The following is a 27079-nucleotide window of genomic DNA, read 5'->3' on the forward strand; positions in this document are numbered from 1 at the left end:
CCTAAATTGCCAGGGCAGTATAACTACGCCACAAGTGACCCCATTTTGGAAAGAAGACACCCCAAGGTATTTTGTGAGAGGCATGGCGAGTTCCTAGAATTTTTTATTTTTTGTCGCAAGTTAGTGGAATATGAGACTTTGTAAGAAAAAAAAAATCATCATTTTCCGCTAACTTGTGACAAAAAATAAAAAGTTCTATGAACTCACTATGCCCATCAGCGAATACCTTTTACCCAAACCATTTTTTTTTGCCCAAACATTTATTTTTTTATCAAAGACATAAATTTAAATTTAGCGAAAAATTTATATATGGATGTCGTTTTTTTGCAAAATTTTACAGCTGAAAGTGAAAAATTTCATTTTTTTGCTAAAAAATTGTTACATTTTGATTAATAACAAAAAAAGTAAAAATGTCAGCAGCAATGAAATACCACCAAATGAAATCTCTATTAGTGAGAAGAAAAGGAGGTAAAATTCATTTGGGTGGTAAGTTGCATGACCGAGCGATAAACGGTGAAAGTAGTGTAGTGCAGAAGTGTAAACAGTGGCCTGGTCATTAAGGGGGTTTTAGCTAGCAGGGTTGAAGTGGTTAAAAACTGACTGTTACAATGCATTACAATATATCATGTACTGTAATGCATTGCAAAAGCCATCAGGCCATCAGAAGTTGAAGTCCCCAAGTGGGACAAAAAAAAAAAAAAAAAAGTGTTTATGGAAAATAAAAACGTTAAAGTTTCAAGTGCAAAAACGGCATCAAGCCATCAACTATTAAAAAAGCTGGAAAAAAACTGCCATATTTGGTATTGCCACAACCATAACAAACTGTTACATAAAAATATCACATGTGAACAAAGTAGAAAAAATAAGAACGATGCCAGAACAGCCTTTTTTTGGTCAGGTCGCCTCCCAGAAAGCATGCTATCAAGCGATCAAAAAGTTTAATGTACCCCAAAATGGTATCAATGAAAACTTCACTTTATCCAGGAAAAAAACAAGCCTCCACACAAGACCATCACCAGGAAAAATATATATATATATATATATATATGGCTCTCAGGAAATTGCGACACAAAAACATGCATTTTCTCATGTCATTCAAGTAAATTTTTCGAGCATGGTGTATGTTGTAAATACAAAAGGCAATAGCAGAATTGCTTCTTTTTCTTCATCTTGCTTCCCTAAAAGTGAAGTAAAATGCAGTCAAATGTACCCTAAAATAGTACCAGTGATAATGGCATCTCATCCGGCCAAAAATAAGCCCTCACACAGCTCAGTCGAGAGAAAACAAAAAAAAAAAGCATGGTTCTCAGAAAATGACTGTGCTGGTATCCCAGAGGCTGTTCCAAATCAACAAGTCACCTATAAACCAATCCATCAAAATCTGCAGTGCAAGAGCCAAAAGGTGGTCTTTTCTTTTTGAACCCTGCAGCGCAATTAACCGCAATTTACGTCACAGTCATGGCTATTCCGTACCCAGTAGAACCCACCTAATAATTTTAGTGTGGTGTGAGTCTCAGATGGCACAAGCTGGGCACAATATATTGGAAACTGAAATGCCATATCTGGAAAACTTGCAATTTTCATTTTGCACGGTCCCCTGCTCATTTATTTTTGCAAAATGCTTGTGGTGTCAAAATGCTCACTCCACCCCTTGATAAATATCTTGAGCAGTGTAATTTACAAAATGCGATTTCCTATAGGGGAATTCCACTGTACAGGTACCTCAGGGGCTCTACAAATGTGATGTAGCGCCCAATAACCATTGCAGCTCTTCAAAAGCCAAATGGCGCTCCTTCCCTTCCGAACCCTGCCATGTTTCCATACAGCAGTATACCTCTACATTTATGGCATTTCATACCCGGTAGAACCCACTTAACAATTTAAAGGTTGTCATGTGAGTCTTAGATGGCATAAGCTGAACAAAACTTTGCATATTGGGCACTGAAATGCAATATCTGCAATTTGCAATTTTGCGAAGTATGACTATCTGTCTTAAAAGAAGAGAAATTCAAATTTAGAAAATTGCTAATTTTTACAAATATGGATTTTTTTTTATAAACCAAGGTAAACCAGATCAAGGCAAATTTACTGTACTCTAACATGTAGTATGATGTATCACAAAAAACTGAAACAGTATGGCTTGGATACGAAAAAGCATTCCAAAGTTATTTTCACATAAAGTTACATGTAAGAATTGCTAAATTAGGCTATGTCAGGGGTTAAAATCTCATGATGATGCAATACAGTGCCAATTAATACAACCTCCACATGCTGAATTTACTAATTTTGTACACTAACCTTTCCAGTCGATTGGACCCCTTTCCAGATACAGAAGTAACAGATGATCCAGCCCAGCAGAAGACACAGAGCAAGCTCCCACTGAATAGATCCAAGGTCATCAATGCCATCTGTGAGACCCAGAGTCCGTCTCCTAATGAGATCAATTATTGCAGAATAAAAAGAAAATAAGTTAGGCCTCTTGCACACGAACATTGTGTGCCCGTGGCCATACTGTGGCCCGCATACAGTGGGTCCGCAATACGCGGGCAGCGGCCCGTGTGCACTCTGCATCATGGATGCGGACCCATTCACTTGAATGGGTCCACAATCACAGAGATGCGGAACGGAAGCACGGATCGGAACCCCACAGAAGCATTACAGAGTGTTTCTGTCCGTGCCTCCGCACCGCAAAAAAATAGAACTTGTTATATTTTTTTGCAGTGCGGACGGATCATGGACCCATTCAAGTTGAATGGGTCTCGATCCGTCCCGGCTGCCGCACGGACATTGCCGGTGCATTGGGGACCGCAAATTGCGGTCCCCAATGCACGGAACGGATGCACAACGCTTGTGTGCAAGAGGCCTTAAGCAGTGTCGGAGTTTTATCACATATTATACATATAGGTCATTTCCATTAGACAAAGTCATGATGGAGCATCACAGTGAGCAGTTCAACCAGCAAGTGGCAGTACACAATAAATTATTTACTTACTCCCAAAATTCCACTTCTGGGCTGGTGTGGTTAGCGTTGCGGCTCCAGTTTTCTTCCTTGCTAATGAATTCCTTGCAGTTTTCTGACAAGATGGAAATTTACTCAAACATTTCCATAAATATATACATTTGGCAAAAATCTAGTAAGTGTACTCTGCTCAAAATACACATCCTCCTCTTATTGCGTTAGTTTATCCCTGCTGTTGTTTGTCAGATGTCTGTAAGATCCACACTTTATACAACCGCTGTCTATTTCATGAAGTTAAACCCTGTCCCATTAGCAATACCACAGAATAATTACATTGTTTTGCTTGTATTTCACAGGTTACATTCAGTTTTTAGTTTATATTGACAACTATTGTTGCTAATTGATAATTATTCTGTTATTTACTGCTGGGAGAGGGGAGAAAGAGTTACTTGTAAGCTTTTAGGGGTTTTCCCAGTGCAACAACCAATCCCCTATCCACGGGATAGGGTATAAGAGTGAGACTGGTGAAGGTCTGACTGTTGGTGTCCCTACAAACAGGGGACCCTTGTTTACCCTTTCAGTAGAGCGGTGGGCATGCATGAGTGCTGCCGCAGCTTTCACCTGCCCGAGTACAAGCGTTCTACTCTGCTCCATTAAAATGCCCAGCTGTGCCCCCACTAATATACCCAGCTGTGCCACCAGTAGTATGTCCAGTTATGTGCCCCTCACAGAAAGTTAAAAAAAAGGGGACATGCCTGGGCCTGGCAGTGATGTGAGCAGAGTCTGTGATGGTCTGTCATACAGTGAATCATGGGAGGAGAGAACATACAAACTCCATGCAGTTGTTGACCTCAGTCAGATTCGAACCTACAGTAGGACCCCAGCCAGCACTGCAAGGCACCAGTCAGGGGCGGACTGGCCATAGACCCTAAAGGAAAATTTCCAGTGGGCCGATGTTCAGGGGGGTCGTCCATTCTACTCACCAGAGTTGATTAAAACAAGGCGGACTCTGGGAAACTGGAATTGTATATTTGATATGCCTTGTTTTAATTGACTCTTGTAAATAGAATAAAACCGTCTTTTAGCCCAAAGGCCTGCGGTGCTTCACTATATTGTTCCTTGATTCCTGATATTACAGGTTGATCGAATGTGAAAAAAAACCTGGAGCTGCATCACACCAGGACATAGTAGCAGTGTTTGGCGACATAAGGAAGGAGTATTGGAGGAAGGATGTGGCATCGGGCTTAACTTTTGTTTGTGGATTCCACGAGAGCAGCACCGTCCCTTAAAGGGGTTAAATACCAAAATATTGCTTTATTATAAATATATTCCCAAATACCTTTCATTAGTTAAAATGGCTCATTTTGTCTAGGGGAGCAATCATCAGGGGAAATAAAATGGCCGCCATTCTATTAGTACACACAAATCCTTTCCTAATCACACAGGAGGACAAGTTACTTCTGAACTCTGAGCCAAAGAGCTGCCTTCTCTCTGGAAGAATGGAGTTCATGAGGAGACATGAAGTACAGAGAGGAACGGACAGGACAGACTGTGGTAATGTGGGGCTGTGGTAATGAAGACTGCATACAAGTGCTGCTGCTCATTAGCTTCACCCTCATCCTCCTCTGTGTACTTTATGTCTCCTCATGACCTCCATTCCTACAGAGATTCAGCTGAAGATCTTATTAGCTGTATTCAGGATCATAATTCCTGCCGAGCAGAGCACAGAGGAGGGTGAGGCAGCTCTTTACCTCAGTGTTATGAAGTATTTTGTCCTTCTGTGTGATTAGGACAGGTTTTGTGTGTACTAATAGGACAGCGGCCATTTCGTTTCCCCTGATGATTGGTCCCCAGACAAAATAAGCCATTATAACTAATGAAAGGCATTTGGGAATATATTGCTGCCCGCCTACTTATGCTGGCCATGCCTTCTGTTAATTTGCACCGACCTACAACTTTTTTTTTTTTTTTTTTCCTAAGGCCACTTTAAATTCCCAGTTTAGCCCTGGCACCAGTGCTAACTACTGAGCCACATTATGCCCGTATCATCAATCTTATTATTTTTTTTCAACATCAGATATACAGAAAATCAAAAGAAAAGTATGATCTGTTAAAGGGGTTGTGTCACTTCAGCAGATGGCATTTATCATGTAGACAAAGTTAATACAAGGCACTTACTAATTTATTGTAATTGTCACAGCCTTTGCTGGCTTGATTCATTTTTTCATTATCCATTGTTATGTTTCCATGGTTATGACAACAGTGAAATCCAGCAGTGGTAGCCGTGCTTGCACACTATAGGAAAAGTCGCCAGCCTCTCTGGTGGCCAGAACCACGGGAGCTCACATAGACAGTTGCTTTTTCCTATAGTGTGCAAGCACGGCCGCCGCTGATGGATTGCAGGGTGGTCATAACGAGCTGTGTATAATGCGATGGAAAAAAGGAATCAAGCCAACAAAGGAGACAATATGGACAATAACAATACATTAGTAAGTGTCTAGTATTAACTTTTGTCTACATGATAAACTGCCCTGAGACAATCCCTTTACTACAGGACAATGACCGTTTCATTTTCTGTTCTGATTCGTCAGAAGAAGAAAAAACTGGATCTTGTAAAATTGGATCCTGTTGCATCAGTTTGCCTCCATTTGAGCCATTTCAGTCTGAGATCAGTTTTTTTTTATGAAAAAAAGTCCTGCATGCAGTGCTATTTTTGTAAAAAAAAAAATGATCTCAGACGGAAGAGAAAAAATAAAACACGGGTTCCTGTAAAAAAACTGATCCTTTGCATAACAAGGATTTTTATTTTATTTTTACTGTATCTCATGTTTTATTTTTTCTCTACTTCTGACAGATTAGATTAAGGGCCCATTCACACGTCCGCAGAATTGGTCCTCATCCGTCCCGCAATTTTGAGGAACGGGTGCGGACCCATTCATTTGCAATGGGGCCGCAAAAGATACGGACAGCACACAGTGTACTGTCCACATCCGCACTTCCGTTCCGTGGCCCCGCAAAAAAATAGAATATGTCCTATTCTTGTCCGCAGACATGGACAAGAAAATAAATTCCCATTATAGTGCTTGCCATGCGCGGACCGCAAAAAAACACTTGCGGACATGTGAATGGACCCTAATGGAAAATGAAACAGGGATGTGAACTCTCCCTAATACAGTGGGATGCGAAAGTTTGGGCAACCTTGTTAATCGTCATGATTTTCCTGTATAAATCGTTGGTTGTTACGATAAAAAATGTCAGTTAAATATATCATATAGGAGACACACACAGTGATATTTGAGAAGTGAAATGAAGTTTATTGGATTTACAGAAAGTGTGCTATAATTGTTTAAACAAAATTAGGCAGGTGCATAGATTTGGGCACTGTTGTCATTTTATTGATTCCAAAACCTTTAGAACTAATTATTGGAACTCAAATTGGCTTGGTAAGCTCAGTGACCCCTGACCTACATACACAGGTGAATCCAATTATGAGAAAGATCATTTAAGGGGGTCAATTGTAAGTTTCCCTCCTCTTTTAATTTTCTCTGAAGAGTAGCAACATGGGGGCCTCAAAACAACTGTCAAATGACCTGAAGACAAAGATTGTTCACCATCATGGTTTAGGGGAAGGATACAGAAAGCTGTCTCAGAGATTTCAGCCGTCTGTTTCCACAGTTAGGAACATATTGAGGAAATGGAAGACCACAGGCTCAGTTCAAGTTAAGGCTCGAAGTGGCAGACCAAGAAAAATCTCGGATAGACAGAGGCGACGAATGGTGAGAACAGTCAGAGTCAACCCACAGACCAGCACCAAAGACCTACAACATCATCTTGCTGCAGATGGAGTCACTGTGCATCGTTCAACCATTCGGCGCACTTTACACAAGGAGATGCTGTATGCGAGAGTGATGCAGAGGAAGCCTTTTCTCCGCCCACAGCACAAAAAGTGCCGCTTGAGGTGGGCTAAAGCACATTTGGACAAGCCAGCTTCATTTTGGAAAAAGGTGCTGTGGACTGATGAAACTAAAATTGAGTTATTTGGCCATAACAAGGGGCGTTATGCATGGAGGAAAAAGAACTCAGCATTCCAAGAAAAACACCTGCTACCTACAGTAACAAATGGTGGTGGTTCCATCATGCTGTGGGGCTGTGTGGCCAGTGCAGGGACTGGGAATCTTGTCAAAGTTGAGGGACGCATGGATTCCACTCAGTATCAGCAGATTCTGGAGACCAATGTCCAGGAATCAGTGACAAAGCTGAAGCTGCACCGGAGCTGGATCTTTCAACAAGACAACGACCCTAAACTCTGCTCAAAATCCACTAGGAAATTTATGCAGAGGAACAAGTACAACGTTCTGGAATGGCCATCTCAGTCCCCAGACCTGAATATAATTGAAAATCTGTGGTGTGACTTAAAGAGAGCTGTCCATGCTCGGAAGCCATCAAACCTGAATCAACTAAAGATGTTTTGTAAAGAGGAATGGTCCAAAATACCTTCAACCAGAATCCAGACTCTCATTGGAACCTACAGGAAGCGTTTAGAGGCTGCAATTTCTGGAAAAGGAGGATCTACTAAATATTGATTTCATTTTTATTTTTTTTGTGGTGCCCAAATTTATGCACCTGCCTAATTTTGTTTAAACAGTTATAGCACACTTTCTGTAAATCCAATAAACTTCATTTCACTTCTCAAATGTCACTGTGTGTGTCTCCTACATGATATATTTAAAGAGGACCTTTCACCGATTATTACAATGTGAACTAAGTATACAGACATGTAGAGCGGCACCCGGAGATCTTACTGCACTTACTATTATCCCCGGGCGCCGCTCTGTTGTCCTGCTATGCCCCCGGTATCTCCGCTCACTAAGTTATAGTAGGCGGAGTCTGCCCTTGTTCTTCTGTAGCGCTGGCCAATCGCATTGCAGAGCTCACAGCCTGGGAGAAAATAACCTCCCAGACTGTGAGCTCTGCGCTTTAATTGGCCAGCGCTAAAGCAGAACACGGGCAGACTCCGCCTACTATAACTTAGTGACTGAAATCTCTGCCTACTATAACTTAGTGGCCGGAGATACTGGAAGGAATAGCAGGAGAACGGAGCGGCGCCCAAGGATAATAGTAAGTGCAGTGAGATCCCCGGGCGCCGCTCTGAATGTCTGTATACTTAGTTCACAGTGTAATAATCGGTGAAAGGTCCTCTTTAACTGACAGTTTTTTATGGTAACAACCAACGATTTATACAGGAAAATCATAACGATTAACAAGGTTGCCCAAACTTTCGCATCCCACTGTATGTGTAAAGTAGGTAACAGACTCCCTTTAGGTTTCTTTCACACACAATTTTGTTTGTGTGTAAAATATACCATACACTTTTACTGTGTTTTTCCACCTGCTTTTATGCTGTACATTTTAAACATGCTTTTATTCTTGCATTTTTCGATTCCTATAGAGATGCCTTAGGGAAAACAGCAGAAAAATACTTAGATAATGCAGCGTTTTGACAAAAAAGCTAATGCAATGTAAAAAAACATAATGAAAACATTCTTTGTAGTGCATAGTGTATAAAAAAGTAAAAAAAAAAAAAATGTGACAAAGGTGTGAAAACAACAAAGATAAAAGTAACAGAAAACTATGTGCAAAACCACCCTAAAACTATTCATAGTGCCTCTGCAAAGAAAACAGCATACGGTAGGTATTGTTATAGGTTGTAAATTAAAAAGAAAAGCCTGATGATTTTTAACCTCTTAAGGACGACCCACTGTCTTTTGTCATGGCTGTTTTAGAGGGAGCACAGAGCTTCTGTGAACACTCCTGCTCTACGAATGAACTGTAACTAAGAGCTCTGGTTCTTAGAGCTTCCTTTTGCTCTACAGCCAGGGTCAGAGGTATCTCCAATCCCAACTCGTTAAAGGATAACTGTCATTTTTTATTTTTTATTTGCTAGTTTATTAGAGCTATAGGCATGTATACCTGAGTTAGTCTGTCAATGATTGTCAAAAGATCTGTAATTACCTTATAATAACAGCTTTCATTAATGTCCTCTGTCCCTTTCCACTGCTCCCTTAAAAGACAGTTGCTATGGTTCATCTGTCTCCAGCTAGGAAGACAGAGAGGCGGTCCTTCACACTGCATGCCTGCATTAGGCTTCAGAGTGAGAAGGCGTGTCTCTCAGTAATCCAATCTGATTGGCTGGCAGGGAGCTGCTGGCTACAGCAAGTTTGTATGTGACCTGAGGGAAAGCAGTTTTGGCCTTAGAGAACTGGCAGAGGAGCCATCTTGAGAAGATCCTCATAATGTAGGATTTAAAACAGCCGTAATTAAGGGGACAACTATAAAAAAAACTGTGGTAAGTGAAGAAACTAAAGATTGCTTTATGCATAATGCTGCTGCAGCAGTAACATATGCTAAAATTGATTTTTTTAGTTGCAAACATGACAGCTACCCTTTAATCATTTGAATGCCACAGTCTGTGACAACAGCATGATCAAAGGGGATTTCACCCTCTGTTTGGGTCCCAGTGACCTGATCGGAGGTCGGGTGAGCGCACTGCAATCATCCCTGGGAATCTAAAAAACGGACCCCAGAACTGCAAGTTCAGTAACCCTGCTTTTAGAGCACACTACTGCTGCTCTAATCATAGCCTGTGCCATAGAAACACAGAGCATAATGTATTAACATAAAGGAGTATGCCAATACAATATAAAGTATAATTTTTTTTTTATAAAATCTTGCAACTTTTTTAATTGCACACACTTTACATAAAAAAAAAAAAAAGTTACACTTTGACACTATTAATAGATATCCACATGACCGAAATAACCTGAACAACTCAGGTTATTCAGTGTGAAATATGTACAGTAAAAAAAATAAAGTAAAAAATATACCTATCTACAGGGAGTGCAGAATTATTAGGCAAATGAGTATTTTGACCACATCATCCTCTTTATGCATGTTGTCTTACTCCAAGCTGTATAGGCTCGAAAGCCTACTACCAATTAAGCATATTAGGTGATGTGCATCTCTGTAATGAGAAGGGGTGTGGTCTAATGACATCAACACCCTATATCAGGTGTGCATAATTATTAGGCAACTTCCTTTCCTTTGGCAAAATGGGTCAAAAGAAGGACTTGACAGGCTCAGAAAAGTCAAAAATAGTGAGATATCTTGCAGAGGGATGCAGCACTCTTAAAATTGCAAAGCTTCTGAAGCGTGATCATCGAACAATCAAGCGTTTCATTCCAAATAGTCAACAGGGTCGCAAGAAGCGTGTGGAAAAACCAAGGCGCAAAATAACTGCCCGTGAACTGAGAAAAGTCAAGCGTGCAGCTGCCAAGATGCCACTTGCCACCAGTTTGGCCATATTTCAGAGCTGCAACATCACTGGAGTGCCCAAAAGCACAAGGTGTGCAATACTCAGAGACATGGCCAAGGTAAGAAAGGCTGAAAGACGACCACCACTGAACAAGACACACAAGCTGAAACGTCAAGACTGGGCCAAGAAATATCTCAAGACTGATTTTTCTAAGGTTTTATGGACTGATGAAATGAGAGTGAGTCTTGATGGGCCAGATGGATGGGCCTGTGGCTGGATTGGTAAAGGGCAGAGAGCTCCAGTCCGACTCAGACGCCAGCAAGGTGGAGGTGGAGTACTGGTTTGGGCTGGTATCATCAAAGATGAGCTTGTGGGGCCTTTTCGGAGTCAAGCTCAACTCCCAGTCCTACTGCCAGTTTCTGGAAGACACCTTCTTCAAGCAGTGGTACAGGAAGAAGTCTGCATCCTTCAAGAAAAACATGATTTTCATGCAGGACAATGCTCCATCACACGCGTCCAAGTACTCCACAGCGTGGCTGGCAAGAAAGGGTATAAAAGAAGAAAATCTAATGACATGGCCTCCTTGTTCACCTGATCTGAACCCCATTGAGAACCTGTGGTCCATCATCAAATGTGAGATTTACAAGGAGGGAAAACAGTACACCTCTCTGAACAGTGTCTGGGAGGCTATGGTTGCTGCTGCACGCAATGTTGATGGTGAACAGATCAACACACTGACAGAATCCATGGATGGCAGGCTTTTGAGTGTCCTTGCAAAGAAAAGTGGCTATATTGGTCACTGATTTGTTTTTGTTTTGTTTTTGAATGTCAGAAATGTATATTTGTGAATGTTGATATTATATTGGTTTCACTGGTAAAAATAAATAATTTAAATGGGTATATATTTGTTTTTTGTTAAGTTGCCTAATAATTATGCACAGTAATAGTCACCTGCACACACAGATATCCCCCTAAAATAGCTAAAACTAAAAACAAACTAAAAACTACTTCCAAAAATATTCAGCTTTGATATTAATGAGTTTTTTGGGTTCATTGAGAACATGGTTGTTGTTCAATAATAAAATTAATCCTCAAAAATACAACTTGCCTAATAATTCTGCACTCCCTGTATATCTGCAATGAAAAAAAAATTGCAAATTAATTTATATGTACTCTGAAACTGCACCAAAAAAAAAAAATGAAATTTTTTCTTGCATAAATCAACAGCCATGTCAATGAAAAATTAAAAAAGGTTATGACTGCTTAACTGCCTCACGACCACCTAACGCAGGGATGCGTCCTGGCGGTGGTCGATTTATTCCTCCTAGACGCATCGGCACGTCATCTCGCGAGACGCGAGATTTCCTGTGAACGCGCGCACACAGGCGCGCGCGTTCACAGGATCGGCCGGTAAGCGAGTGGATCTACAGCCTGTCAGCGGGGGGGTGATCAATGACAGGGGGTGATCACCCATATACACTCCCTGATCACCCCTGTCATTGATCACCCCCCTGTCATTGATCACCCCCCTGTAAGGCTCCATTCAGACGTCCGTATGTGTTTTACGGATCCACGGATCCATGGAATCGGATCCGCAAAACACATACAGACGTCTGAATGGAGCCTTACAGGGGGGTGATCAATGACAGGGGGGTGATCACCCCATATACACTCCCTGATCACCCCCCTGTCATTGATCATCCCCCTGTAAGGCTCCATTCAGACGTCCGTATGTGTTTTGCGGATCCGATCCATGGATCCATGGATCCGCAAAACACATACAGACCTCTGAATGAAGCCTTACAGGTGGGTGATCAATGGACACAGCGGATACGCAAAACACATACGGACTTCTGAATGGAGCCGTACAGGGGGGTGATCAATGACAAGGGAGTGATCACGCATATAGACTTCCTGATCACTTCCCTGTCATTGATCACCCCCCTGTAACGCTCAATTCAGACATTTTTTTGGCACAAGTTAGCGGAAATAGATTTTTTATTTTTTTTGTTTTTTCTTACAAAGTCTCATATTCCACTAACTTGTGTCAAAAAATAAAATCTCACATGAACTCATGGAATCCAAATGCGTAAAATTTTTTAGACATTTATATTCCAGACTTCTTCTCACGCTTTAGGGCCCCTAAAATGCCAGGGCAGTATAAATAACCCACATGTGACCCCATTTCGGAAAGAAGACACCCCAAGGTATTCCGTGAGAAGCATATTGAGTCCATGAAATTTTTGTCCGCTAACTTGTGCCAAAAAAAATAAAATTTCGATGAACTCGCCATGCCCCTCATTGAATACCTTGGGGTGTCTTCTTTCCAAAATGTGGTCACATGTGGGTATTTATACTGCCCTGGCATTTTAGGGGCCCTAAAGCTTGAGAAAAAGTCTGGGATCCAAATGTCTAATAATGCCCTCCTAAAAGGAATTTGGGCCCCTTTGAGCATCTAGGCTGCAAAAAAGTGTCACACATGTGGTATCGCCATACTCAGGAGAAGTTGGGCAATGTTTTTTGGGGTGTCATTTTACATATACACATGCTGGGTGAGATAAATATCTTGGTCAAATGCCAACTTTGTATAAAAAAATGAGAAAAATTGTCTTTTGCCGAGATATTTCTCTTACCCAGCATGGGCATATGTAAAAAGACACCCCAAAATACATTGCCCAACTTCTTCCGAGTACGGCGATACCAGATGTATGACACTTTTTTGCAGCCTAGGTAGGCAAATGGGCTCACATTCCAAAGAGCACCTTTCGGATTTCACAGGGCATTTTGTACAGATTTTGATTTCAAACTACTTCTCACGCATTAGGGCCCCTAAAATGCCAGGGCAGTATAACTACCCCACAAGTGACCCCATTTTGGAAAGCAGACACCCCAAGGTATTCCGTGAGGGGCATGGCGAGTTCCTAGAATTTTTTATTTTTTGTTACAAGTTAGCGGAAAATGATGATTTTTTTTTTCAACTCGTAAACTCACTGTGCCCATCACAAAATACCTTGGGGTGTCTTCTTTCCAAAATGAGGTCACTTGTGGTTTGTGTTTTGGGGTGTCATTTTACATATACCCATGCTCGGCAAAAGACAACTTTTCCCATTTTTTTTATACAAAGTTGGCATTTGACCAAGATATTTATCTCACCCAGCATGGGTATATGTAAAAATACACCCCAAAACACATTGCCCAACTTCTCCTGAGTACGGCGATACCACATGTGTGACACTTTTTTGCAACCTAGGTGGGCAAAGGGGCCCACATTCCAAAGAGCACCTTTAGAATTTCACAGGCCATTTTTTACACATTTTGATTTCAAACTACTTCGCACACATTTGGGCCCCTAAAATGCCAGGGCAGTATAACTACCCCACAAGTGACCCCGTTTTGGAAAAAAGACACCCCAAGGTATTTAATGATGGGCATAGTGAGTCCATGGAAGTTTTTATTTTTTGTCACAAGTTAGTGGAATATGAGACTTTGTAAGAAAAAAAAAAAAAAAGAAATTCATCATTTTCCGCTAACTTGTGACAAAAAATAAAAAGTTCTATGAACTCACTATGCCCATCAGCGAATACCTTAGGGTGTATTCTTTCCAAAATGGGGTTATTTGTGGGGGTTTTCTACTGTCTGGGCATTGTAGAACCTCAGGAAACATGACAGGTGCTCAGAAAGTCAGAGCTGCTTCAAAAAGCGGAAATTCACATGTTTGTACCATAGTTTGTAAACGCTATAACTTTTACCCAAACCATTTTTTTTTTTACCCAAACATTTTTTTTTTTAAAAACATGTAGAACAATAAATTTAGAGAAAAATGTATATATAGATGTCGTTTTTTTTCAAAAATTTTACAGCTGAAAGTGAAAAATTGAATTTTTTTGCAAAAATTTAGTTAAATTTCGATTAATAACAAAAAAAGTAAAAATGTCAGCAGCAATGAAATACCACCAAATGAAAGCTCTATTAGTGAGAAGAAAAGGAGGTAAAATTCATTTGGGTGGTAAGTTGCATGACCGAGCAATAAACGGTGAAAGTAGTGTAGTGCAGAATTGTAAAAAGTGGTCTGGTCATTAAGGGTGTTTAAGCTAGGGGGGCTGAGGTGGTTTAACATGCAGAGGCTAAAACTGAAACAACTAGCTACTGAAATTAAGAAGTTATGTGGGTGGCTCCCTTAGATGATTTTTGATAGGGTGAGGAAGCACTTACTATGCAACACAAATGTCAGTGAATTATCAACATAAAGTATGCAAATTACAATCTTGCCAGTACACAGCAAGAACAATGGTTGGAGCCCCTGCTCAGCTGAACAGCCTGTGTCTCCTGTGCAAGGCTGGCGTCAGCACCCAACATACTCGGGCCCACAGCACAGCTTCCAGAGGCCAGAAGCAATGAGCGATTCCATCAATACAGATGGAAGTGCTAATTGCTGGAGCACAGGGAGCTGGGTCCTGTCACTCACCGCTCAGCTCCCCGCGCTCCTCCTCTCCCTCAGGCCGGCGGTGCTCTGAATGGTGAAGCATTTAGCCTGCAGGCACGGATCGCACTGCCCGCCTGTGTTGGCGGAGCTGGCAGCCCAGTAATCTGCATAGGCTCCGCCCACACAGTGCTCTCCAGAGCGATCTGTGTCTGCAGGGAAAAGAGGACTGTGAGCTTCAGGAACAGACAAGGTGAGTAGTTACTGTATTTTTTTGTTTTTCATACAGAGGGGTCACAGAGGACTTTCTTACTATGGAGGGGGCAAAGAGGACTTTATTACTATGGAGGGGGCACAGAGGTCTTTATTACTATGGAGGGGGCACAGAGGTCTTTATTACTATGGAGGGGGCACAGAGGGCATGTCTACTATGGAAGGGACATAGAGGACATTACTACTCTGGAGGGGGCATAGAGGGCATTACTAATATGTAGGGGGCACAATGGGGATTTCTACTATGGAGGGGACACAGAGCCAGAGGGCATTACTACAGTGAAGGGGGGCACAGTGGGCATTATTACTGTGAAGGGGGCACAAAGGGGATTTCTACTCTGAAGGGGCACAATGGGGATTATTACTATGAAGGGGGCACAATGGAGATTATTACTGTTAAGGGGGCACAGATAGGGCATTACAACTGTGAAAGGGGCACAATGTGGGCATAACTACTGTGAGGGGGCACACTTCTGTACAAAACTACTGTAAAGGTTGTACGATAGTCACGCCACTGAAACAAGGAACTATTTGTTCCCCCGCTCCACCATTGAGCCGCCAGAGCTCCACAGCAGGAGCAGCACGATGCCCTCACACATCGTCCTGCTGATCTGTGTAGGAGGAGGAGCGGGGCAGGCTGGGAATAAGCCTCTGCTCCTCCTACACAGCAGCGCGATGTGTCACAGTATCCTGCTGCTGCTGATGGGGAGTGCAGATCATGGGAGGAGCCAGGTGATTGAGGTGAGGAGTATTTATTGTTTGTTTTTTTCACTTCCTGTGAAGGGGGCACATCTGGGAATAACCACTGTGAAGGGGGCACATATCTTGGCATATCAACTGTGAGGGGGCACATATTTTGGGATATCTACTATGAAGGGGGCACATATCTTGGCATATGTACTGTGAGGGGGGAACATATCTTGGCGTATCTACTGTGAGGGGGCACATATTTTGGCATATCAACTGTGAGGGGGCACATATCTTGGCATATCAACTGTGAGGGGGCACATATTTTGGCATATCAACTGTGAGGGGGCACATATCTTGGCATATCAACTGTGAGGGGGCACATATCTTGGCATATCAACTGTGAGGGAGCACATATTTTGGGATATCTGCTGTGAGGGGGCACATATCTGTGAGTAGACCTGAGGGACTGAAACACTGGGTAGAAAATAACAGTAGGCACATAAAGACTGATTCACACATATCCGCTCTGTAGCATGCTCTGTGTAAAGTATTTAATCTATAATACATGCAGTTTCATTGCTGTATGCGCTGTGCAAAATGCCACAAGGGGACCCACCGAGACTTTATCACCCAAGGGCCCACATGAACCTGGAGCCGGCCCTGCTCCTGTGTAGCAAGTGTCCACATATCATAATGCTTGATGGCAGTATGAGGACCAGCTAAATAGTTCCTCTAAATCCCTCACTTCCAGGGAGCAGCCCTGGGATGCACCTTACCACTGACTCCAAGATAAGCGATGAATACCTGTGTTCCATGTGTGGTTGCAGCTGACCCAGGGCAAATGCGAGGTAAACGAATTGAAAAGGTAAAAGAAAGACCATGCCAGTATTATTATATAGTAGATATTGACAAGAAATGACATTATCATCGTTCCGTACCCAATGCCTGCAAGAGAAGAGCAGAAACCAGGTTATCTATCTATCTATCTATCTATCTATCTATCTATCTATCTATCTATCTATCTATCTCTCATATTTATCTATTATCTATCTATATCATATTTATCTATTATCTATCTATTTATCTAACTATCTATCTATCTATCTATCTATCTATCTATCTATCTATCTATCTATCTATCTATCATTCAATCTATCTACTTACCTACCTACCTACCTATATCTACATTCCTTCTCCCTGTCCCTGGAAGCCATTTTCATGCATGCTGTTATTAAATCTTAGCAAAAAAATCATCCGTGTTCGCCACAGTTTTGCAAAAAACTGGTCAGCACCCAGATTGGTTGGTCGGTGCTCAATGGTAAGAGTAATTTGTAGTAAATTAAATCAATACACCACGGCACTCTATTAGATGAAAACAGTGGGGCTCATGTACTATCATATATAGGGCAGTTTTCTGGCATATATCTGTCGCAGATTGTGGCGCAAATGTTATTTATGCCGTATTCTGCTACTTTTCCCTGCTCACGTCAGGTCTAAAAAAGGGGGGAGTGGCATGGGCCTGTTTCTCCGCCTGTTTTAGGTGTAGAAAATGGTCTAAATTAAATCCAGCTATCTTACATTTAGACTGGCAGTGGATGCACCGAAGTTATGTAGAGGCCGGTGCCTCTTCATGGTGTCTTTAGTCTTTATTAAAGGTGCTCAAAAATGAATGTACATGAAAATGGCCGACACTAGTGTTTTGGTCCCATTACATGGACCTTGTTCCCAACCAAGTGGAGCATGTGCTGATAGGAAGGAATGTGGAGATTCAAACAGACATGCATTGACGTTGACTAATATTAACTCTTTCTGTGCATGCAGTCCTTTTTTTCCATCTAAAAAAACGGATCTTAGATGGAAATGGCTCATACGGATGACAACGAATGCAACAGGATCTTTTTTTTTTAAATGATCCAGTTTTTTTTTTTCCTCTTCTTCTCATGGATCAGAAGATCGGAAAGCCTAACATGATAACTTTATTCTCTAGGTCAGTACAATTACAGCGACACTATATATATATACAGTGGATATAAAAGGTCTACACACCCCTGTTAAAATATCAGGTTTCTGTGCTGTAAAATAATGAGACAAAGATAAATCATTTCAGAACTTTTCCCACCTTTAATGTGACCTATAAACTGTACAACTCATTTGAAAAACAAACTGAAATCTTTTAGGTAGAGGTAAGAAAAATATAAAAAAAAATATGATTGCATAAGTGGGCACACCCATAAACTAATACTTTGTTGAAGCACCTTTTGCTTTTTATTACAGCACCCAGTCTTTTTGGGTATGAGTTTATAGGTCACATTAAAGGTGGAAAAAGTTCGGAAATTATTTATCATTATCATTTTAACAGGGGTGTGTAGACTTTTTATATCCACTGTATATATATTACTACTGTTGCACAATACAAATGTTTTTATTAAAAAATAAAGAAAATGTTTTTTTTCACAGAGCTGTGTGAGTGCTTGATTTTTGAGGGATGACTGGTAGTTTTCATTGTTCCCATTTTGGGGTATATAAGACATTTCGATAACTTTTATTAATTTTTTTGTGTGGTGCATAAGCAAATATCTGTCACAGTGGGAAGTGAGGAACCCCCCCCCCCCCCCACCGTACAATGTAACAGGATAAAGGATAGCTGCTAGGCCAAGAAGCCAGGAAAAGGGAAGCAGGTCACCTCCTATAGCGTCCCTAATCCTCTCCCTAACTCCTCACTGTATGAGCGGACCCCAATAGTAGGACGGCTCATACCCTGTAAACCTGGGACCCTGAGTCGCCCTGAGAATCCCTTACAGAGGAGCAGGGGAGAGACATCCTGTTTATCCAAGACATGGAAGAACAGGAGTCTCTAAAGACCAAGAAGCAGGGAAAAGGAGAGACCATACACAGCAAGAGAATCGGCAGGTAAGAACACAAGACAACACACTTACCTGCTGAAGTCTCCACGACTGGAACCTGTTTATACAGTGGCGGAAATAATTATTTGACCCCTCACTGATTTTGTAAGTTTGTCCAATGACAAAGAAATGAAAAGTCTCAGAACAGTATCATTTCAATGGTAGGTTTATTGTAACAGTGGCAGATAGCACATCAAAAGGAAAATCGAAAAAATAACTTTAAATAAAAGATAGCAACTGATTTGCATTTCATTGAGTGAAATAAGTATTTGAACCCCTACCAACCATTAAGAGTTCTGGCTCCCACAGAGTGGTTAGACACTTCTACTCAATTAGTCACCCTCATTAAGGACACCTGTCTTAACTAGTCACCTGTATAAAAGACACCTGTCCACAGAATCAATCAATCAAGCAGACTCCAAACTCTCCAACATGGGAAAGACCAAAGAGCTGTCCAAGGATGTCAGAGACAAAATTGTAGACCTGCACAAGGCTGGAATGGGCTACAAAACCATTAGCAAGAAGCTGGGAGAGAAGGTGACAACTGTTGGTGCGATTGTTCGAAAATGGAAGGAGCACAAAATGACCATCAATCGACCTCGCTCTGGGGCTCCACGCAAGATCTCACCTCGTGGGGTGTCAATGGTTCTGAGAAAGGTGAAAAAGCATCCTAGAACTACACGGGAGGAGTTAGTTAATGACCTCAAATTAGCAGGGACCACAGTCACCAAGAAAACCATTGGAAACACATTACACCGCAATGGATTAAAATCCTGCAGGGCTCGCAAGGTCCCCCTGCTCAGGAAGGCACATGTGCAGGCCCGTCTGAAGTTTGCCAATGAACACCTGAATGATTCAGAGAGTGACTGGGAGAAGGTGCTGTGGTCTGATGAGACCAAAATAGAGCTCTTTGGCATTAACTCAACTCGCTGTGTTTGGAGGAAGAAAAATGCTGCCTATGACCCCCAAAACACCGTCCCCACCGTCAAGCATGGGGGTGGAAACATTTTGCTTTGGGGGTGTTTTTCTGCTAAGGGCACAGGACAACTTATTCGCATAAACGGGAAAATGGACGGAGCCATGTATCGTGAAATCCTGAGCGACAACCTCCTTCCCTCTGCCAGGAAACTGAAAATGGGTCGTGGATGGGTGTTCCAGCACGACAATGACCCAAAACATACAGCAAAGGCAACAAAGGAGTGGCTCAAGAAGAAGCACATTAAGGTCATGGAGTGGCCTAGTCAGTCTCCGGACCTTAATCCAATCGAAAACCTATGGAGGGAGCTCAAGCTCAGAGTTGCACAGAGACAGCCTCGAAACCTTAGGGATTTAGAGATGATCTGCAAAGAGGAGTGGACCAACATTCCTCCTAAAATGTGCGCAAACTTGGTCATCAATTACAAGAAACGTTTGACCTCTGTGCTTGCAAACAAGGGTTTTTCCACCAAGTATTAAGTCTTTTTTTGTTAGAGGGTTCAAATACTTATTTCACTCAATGAAATGCAAATCAGTTGCTATCTTTTATTTAAAGTTATTTTTTCGATTTTCCTTTTGATGTGCTATCTGCCACTGTTACAATAAACCTACCATTGAAATGATACTGTTCTGAGACTTTTCATTTCTTTGTCATTGGACAAACTTACAAAATCAGTGAGGGGTCAAATAATTATTTCCTCCACTGTATATACAGGAGCCCTAACACCAAACAGGACGCAGTACCAGCAACTCACACAGGTATCCAGCACACCAGACTCCTCCAGGACCCCCATGCCGCAAGGTGCATTGCAGCCCCAAGCAGCACTGCATACAGGCTTGTGGTTCACCCCTCCGGGAAACCAACCCCCTTCCGGAGGACACAACACACAGGGAAAACGTCTTACATACATGCAGGGACAAAAACACCAACAACAGCCCAGACATGCAACAACAATCAAGACGTACAACACACCCTGAACATAAACCCACACCTAACATACAAGTGAGGTAGGGTAAAAGGAGCATACAAAAGGAAGACAATTTATGTACAACAAGGTGACCCTCAAGGACTGGGCAGAATCACCCAGGAACGGAGCAGAGCTCCATCACCAAACAAGGCTGGAGAACCACTGCCTCCAACCAGGAAGCCACAGATAAAGTCAAGCCAGTGGCCACACCTAAATCCCCACTAGCTAAAGGATTAACCCCTTGCTCACCAAACCACAGGGAATATGCATGTGCAAACCGACAACACGTTGCCACAGGCAACCAGTCTGCACGGCAACCACGTCACAGTCATACAACAATATGACCCTGACAATAACATGTTGCAGAAGGAGACGCAGATTGCTTGTCTCCGAAACGCGTTGTACCTTGAACTTCATTCTTATAATAAATTTTATGCTCATTTATATGGAAACACTCTAGTATCCTTCATTTTATCTTCACCTTTGGCACAGAGCAGACATATTCATTTTAGGTCCGATTCTAATGAAGATTTGATTCAAATATCTATAAATAAAATCTGAATTGAAAGTGCTCAGATTGCCCTAAAAATTTTAAAAGTTGTGTATAAAACTCTGAGCTCTCCTGGGACTCATATTTTTTTCTTTTGTCTTTCTCTCTTATTTTTCCTTTTTTTATTTATTTTAGTTTTCAAGTTCTTTAACACAAATGCAGCAATAGTAAATAATGTGGGAGTGACACTGACATATGTAGTTAAAGGTAAATGCATGGTTGATGGTGTAAAACTCGCTGCCCTGTCACATTTGTCCTGCTTTTTAAATTAAAAAAAGTTCCAAAAATTGTCTATTACTGGGCAGATGTCTGCTGGCTTTTATACATGCATTGTAGTATTGGAAAAAGCATTGGCCCAGATTTACTAATTGCAAAGATTGGTGTAAGCTTAGCCAGGCTGTCTAGACTTGCAACAGATCTTTCAAAGGGCCTCAGGCTGGTTAATAAATGTGGTGCAAGGACACATACTTTTTTTCTGACCTTGTTCCAACTATTGGGTGGCTTAGTTTGAAATTAAGTGCAAAATGGCTCATATTAGGCTCCATCCATTTCTCAAAGAGCTCCTCCTTTTTTTGATAAGCCATGTTCCCATGCTGAGTGTAGAAATCCTAGATGTTCTACTTTTTAGACAGACTTTAGGTGCGGACACATTAGTAAATCTGGGTCATTGTCTGACCAAATGATACAAAAATTCATTCCACCAATAGCAAACTAAGCCAGTTCTGGACATTGCCCCAATCTTCCCCTCCAGAAGTCTATTGGGTTAGGGAAGGGGATATGTGTCAAAGAAAGGGCACATTCCAGGTTTGACTGAACCTGATTGTTTAGGGGATGTGTATTAGTTTACTGATTTGCTTCAGGTTGGCGTGGCACCTAAAACAACTTCCTTCACGTTCATATGCTTGTCATCACATAAACAATCAAGCATGCGGCTTGCTATGTTCATTGGAGTGTACTCATTTTTGTAACATGATCAAATTTTTTTTTGGCCCACACTTGTGGGAGTATTGTGTAGTATGGTATCCCATAGAAAATGTTGATTCTGAAAGGAAACTAAAGGTTTTCTGACACATCTATTGGGGTGTACTCATTTATGCTGAACACTGTAAATATTAGAGGTATGACATTTTTAATGCAGCTGTTGTCCCTGCAGTACCCCAGACATGGGTGTGTCTGCAAATGTTATGTTCTGCTATGTTATATCATGTTATGTATTTCTGTTATGTTATGTACACTAGAAGATGGTTGGCAGTAATTGACCTGCTGTGTGGCTTCTCTCGCCCAGGCTAGTCAGTTGTAAGACAGCATAGCAACTCTTCAGTTTACCCACATGAAAGGAGCGAGGAGGAGTGGATGCAACTCTCTGCCCTGTTTCTGTTGGGAGGATCTCAATTGAGGAGCATGTGGAGGAGGTGGTGTGGGAACCAGACCGACCCAAATGTGGAGGTGTCAGAAATTACTGGCCTCATTGCAGTGGTGCAGCATCGCCGCCAAAAACAGTGGGCGAGCAAACCAGTGTTTCAGGTTAGGCATACTAGTCTGTGCTAAACAGAATTTCGAAAACCATTTTCAACAGTCATAAAAAAAGCGCAATTGTTCAACATCTGTGGCAGAAATATATGCCAATGGTGATACTGGAAAATATGCTTATTTGCACTTACACTGTAGAAGCTTTGAAACAGATTTGCACAATGCCTGTGGCCAAAATATACTCTGCCAGAGATGCTGAAAAATACACTTATTGCACTCTTATTAACTGCAGTAGCTTTACTACAGTTTTTTGGGAGAAAAAGGCACATTAGAAAAGTGCTCACTGCAACTATAATACTTAAAAGGAACTAAACTTTTAAACAATTTCATTTAAAAATGTTGCAAATGTCCTAGCAATAATTTTTCTAATATACTTTATTAATGGATTTTTCCTTTTTACTAAAGAAACCGGCAGATGAACTTCAGACATAGGCGTGCGCACGGGGTGTGCCGGGTGTGCCTGAGAACACCCTAATCAAGCCTCAAAATTGAGGTTCTGTCACCTTCGTGCTGCGGCACTGCCGTCTGCCGTGTTGTTTGTCCTTATCCGATCCTTCACTATGCGAGCGGAAGCGCCACATAGAGAAGGACAGACTTGCTCCTTCTCCAGACCTCCCCTGTAACGTACACAGAGGCGGAGTCACGGCAACGCTAGGGTGAGGCCCGGCCGAGTCACAGCGCAGTGCCAGAGCAGAGCCCAGCATTTTTTTCCCAGAATAGGTTCCAGGCAGCAGCCAGGTAGAGTAAGTAAGTTTAAAAATGATTTATTCTCCCTTCATGAGGCTGCAGGCTGCAGCATTTTATTTAATTAAATACATTTTATTAATAAAAAAATGTTTTTATACAGTTTTTAAATGTTTGCTTATATTAATAATTATATGAGTGCGGGTCTGTATGTATGTATACAGAGTGTATTTGTGTATATATATATATGTGTATATGTGTATATAATATATATACATGCATACACATGCGCACGCGGCATGTGTGTTTGTGCTTTAGGGTGCACACCCTAATGCAACAGGCTGCGCACGCCTATGACTTCAGATCTCCTAAGAGCTCTAGAATCAGACATGTCAGCGGTGATTCCATTGTACTGGTGGAATGTGGCTGCTGCTCCTGCTGTACGGATCACTGCTCCTGCCTGTGCCTCCTGATTTTGGCTAAATCCTGGCACAGCACTTACCGATGTGCTATGTCAGGAATTAGCTGACCAGAGCTGCCTGAGCCCACTTCACTCAGCTAAAAGCTCTCCTTTAATGATGTGCTATTCAAAGCTTTCAACTGGAAACCAAACTGTCAGATACCCAGTATGATAGATTAATCACAGAACGGCATTCTGCAGCCTGCTATGGACTGAAGCTGCAGAAGCCAGACAAAGCACATTTGTAATAAAAAAACTAAAACTAAACAACTTAAAGTTGGACCTTTCACTGGTCCTGATATTACCATATAAATACCTGGTAGGGTAGGGCATACGGATGGCATGTGATATCGCTTATTATTTTTTCTTATGCACTGCTCCGTTCCCCCACTGGTATGTAAACCCATACCATTGTTACAAGGAGGAGCAGACGGCTGTGTTTCTCAAAAGGCGCCTCCTTCTCCCTGGCTGTGGGCTGGCCAATCGCAGTATGGTAATGTCAGGACCGGTGAAAGATCCTCTTTGAAAAAAAATTTAAGTCCAAAATATATGAAAATCAATAAAAGATTACTCCAAAGGGGAGAGAAATAGAAGGAAATAGGATCAAAAATGTAGGTAGTAGGTTGAGAAGAAGAGAGTCGTTTTGGACTAAGTGTAGGGATCAGAGAATGTAAAACAGGCTAGCCTGGTTAGGTGAAAGCCAGAGCTGTAGGTTTTCAGCATGAATATAATGGAGAACATCAGCTGACATAAAGTATGTGACTTTCTCCTCAGATGTTCTGCCTGCCTGGAGAACTGCTGAAGACATTGTTGAGGTGTGCATCAAGGTTGCAGCTATGTAGAGTGTAGGGGGTGCTGCTTTGTTCAGGGCACGTCTGAGAGTTTTACTGTAATGTTCACTCGCCAGATCGGAATAGTATAGGGAGGATGTACTGCTGCTTCTAATAGTGCACCTAGGCCTTCCTTGGATACATTGTTGGAAAGTTTGCCTACAACATTTCCACACCACTGCTCTAATAGAATAAGGGTCCATTCACACGTCCGTTTTTTCTTTCCTGATCTGTTCCGTTTTTTGCGGAACAGATCAGGACCAGTTCTGGACCCATTCATTTTCAATGGGTCCTGGAAAAAATCGGACAACACAATGTGTGCTGTCCGTTTCCGTTGTTCCGTTCCGCATGTCCGATTAAATATAAAACTTGTCCTATTCTTTTCCGCAAAAATCGGATCCTGGTACAATACAAAGTCAATGGTTCCGCAAAAAACGGAAGACATTCGTATGTCATTACGCATGTCATCCGTTTTATGCGGAATCCGTTCCTGGAAATTAAATCCTGCCCACAGAAATCACTTATTCACTTAAAAAATATATATAATTTTCAAAGAAATCCAAACAACTTTATTTGCTTTGTGAAATTTATACATGTTTCCGTTTTTTGCGGATCCACAAAAAACAAATGACATACGGAAACATTTTCAGGAACAACGGATCTGCAAAAAACGGACCGAAATTCGGGATATAGAAAAATACTGACGTGTGAATGTAGCCTAAGGGTACTTTCACACTATTTTTTTTTTTTTCCGATATTGAGTTCTGTCCTAGAAGCTCAATACCAGAAAAAAACTGATCAGTTTTACCCTAATGCATTCCGAATGGAGAGCATTCCGTTCAGGACGCATCAGGATGTCTTTAGTTCAGTCTTTTTGCCATTTCAGGACGGAGAAAATACCGCAGCTTGCTGCGGTTTTATCTCCGTCCAAAAAGACTGAACACTTTCCAGAATCCAGGATCCGGCATAAATTTCCATTGAAATGTATTAGTGCCGGATCTGGCATTAAAATTGCCGCATTGACGGATCCGGTCCGTGCATGCGCAGACCTTTAAATCTGTGGAAAAAAAAATACCGGATCCATTTTCAGAATGACACCGGAGAGATGGATACGGTATTTCAATGCATTTGTCAGACGGATCCATCTGACAAATGCATCGGTTTGCGTCCGGATTGCTGGATCCGGCAGGCAGTTCTGGTGACTGAACTGACTGCCGGAATCCACTGACGCTAGTGTAAAAGTAGCCTAAAGAGGTGGCAGCAGCAGATTTTTATTCAGTAAGTACGACACCAGTGTAACAAGTCTGACTGGAATTGGTTCCAAGGAGTAATCTCCTTGGAACCAATAAAATAAATAATCTTCAACAGCAACACCCAGGCATGGGATTCAGCCAGTTCCCTCAGACTCTCCAGATCCGGTTGTTAAAATTACAGTTGGATCGGAGAATTGTGTTACCGGCTGAATCCCAATCCAGTGCTCTGCCGGCGGAGCTGGAGATGAGCGCTTCCATTCCTTAGTTTAGCTCCTTAGGCTTTTTAAAAGTTGGATGGTATGTGTGTGTAGTGTATATACTGTATGCTGTATTTGTGTGTATGTGTGTGTAGTGTATATACTGTATGCTGTATTTATGTGTATGTGTGTGTAGTGTATATACTGTATGCTGTATTTATGTGTATGTGTGTGTAGTGTATATATATGCTGTATTTATGTGTATGTGTGTTGCATATATATGGTGTATGTATATGTAAACAGGTATCGTGAGTGACACCGCGTGTCCACCGTTGAGTAGGGAACCTGCTGTTAAAATTTGGAATCCCCCCCTGGCAACACCAACATAAAGATAAAGAGGAGCAGCATGTTTACTCTGCACACAGTCTTACTAGCAACCATTGGCAAATTATTATTTTTTTTATTTTGGATGGCCTCCCAGGGCCTGAGACTCCCAGGGGCCCATAGCCACAAAAACACCTGCCACAGAAGGGGAGCGGTATACACGACAACCATGACTGCAATGCTCTGGCACGGAGAGCGAAAGGAAACCTCTACATGATGTGCAGGGAGACGCTGTGGATCAGCATTGATACAGAGGAAGGAGGAACCACATGGGGCTTCCTGGGAGGCGCTGCAGCAGTAGGCAGAAATGGGAGCAAATGGACATCCAGTGCACACTCAACAAATGGGCACAAAAGGGAAAATGAATGTCAAATTGGCACTAATACTGCCCCCATTTATTGCTTCTTTAGTATCCATCTGTTCAGTGTTTAGTATAATTAAAGCCTTATAATGTTGTATTTGATATAGTTTTAGGTAATCTTTTTATGAATTAAAGGGTATTTTCCCGTCACAGACAATGGGGGCATATCGCTAGGATATACCCCCATTGTCTGATAGGTGCGGGCCCCACCTCTGGGACCCGCACCTACAACAAGAACGGAGCAGGGAGAGCTGTGGCTTGAGGACCCCGGCTTTCCCAGGGTCCGTTCACCACCAAGTGCTGCTCCCCGCTGCTCCCATAGAAGTGAAT

The 27079-nt window shown here is 41.9% G+C and overlaps 1 protein-coding gene across 1 annotated transcript in view; it reads right to left on the reverse strand.

The window, feature by feature from the left end:
• LOC122928499 (sodium- and chloride-dependent betaine transporter-like) overlaps positions 1 to 27079 on the reverse strand; it is a 103593-nt gene that overhangs the window by 57629 nt on the left and 18885 nt on the right. Inside the window, exons 4-6 of the mRNA XM_044281394.1 lie at positions 16459 to 16599; positions 2993 to 3074; positions 2299 to 2431 (exon numbers count right to left, since the gene is read on the reverse strand). Coding sequence (XP_044137329.1) covers positions 2299 to 2431; positions 2993 to 3074; positions 16459 to 16599 — 356 coding nt within the window. The remainder of the gene's footprint in view (positions 1 to 2298; positions 2432 to 2992; positions 3075 to 16458; positions 16600 to 27079) is intronic.

Source organism: Bufo gargarizans, chromosome 2, assembly GCF_014858855.1.
Source record: "Bufo gargarizans isolate SCDJY-AF-19 chromosome 2, ASM1485885v1, whole genome shotgun sequence".
Taxonomy (NCBI): domain Eukaryota; kingdom Metazoa; phylum Chordata; class Amphibia; order Anura; family Bufonidae; genus Bufo; species Bufo gargarizans.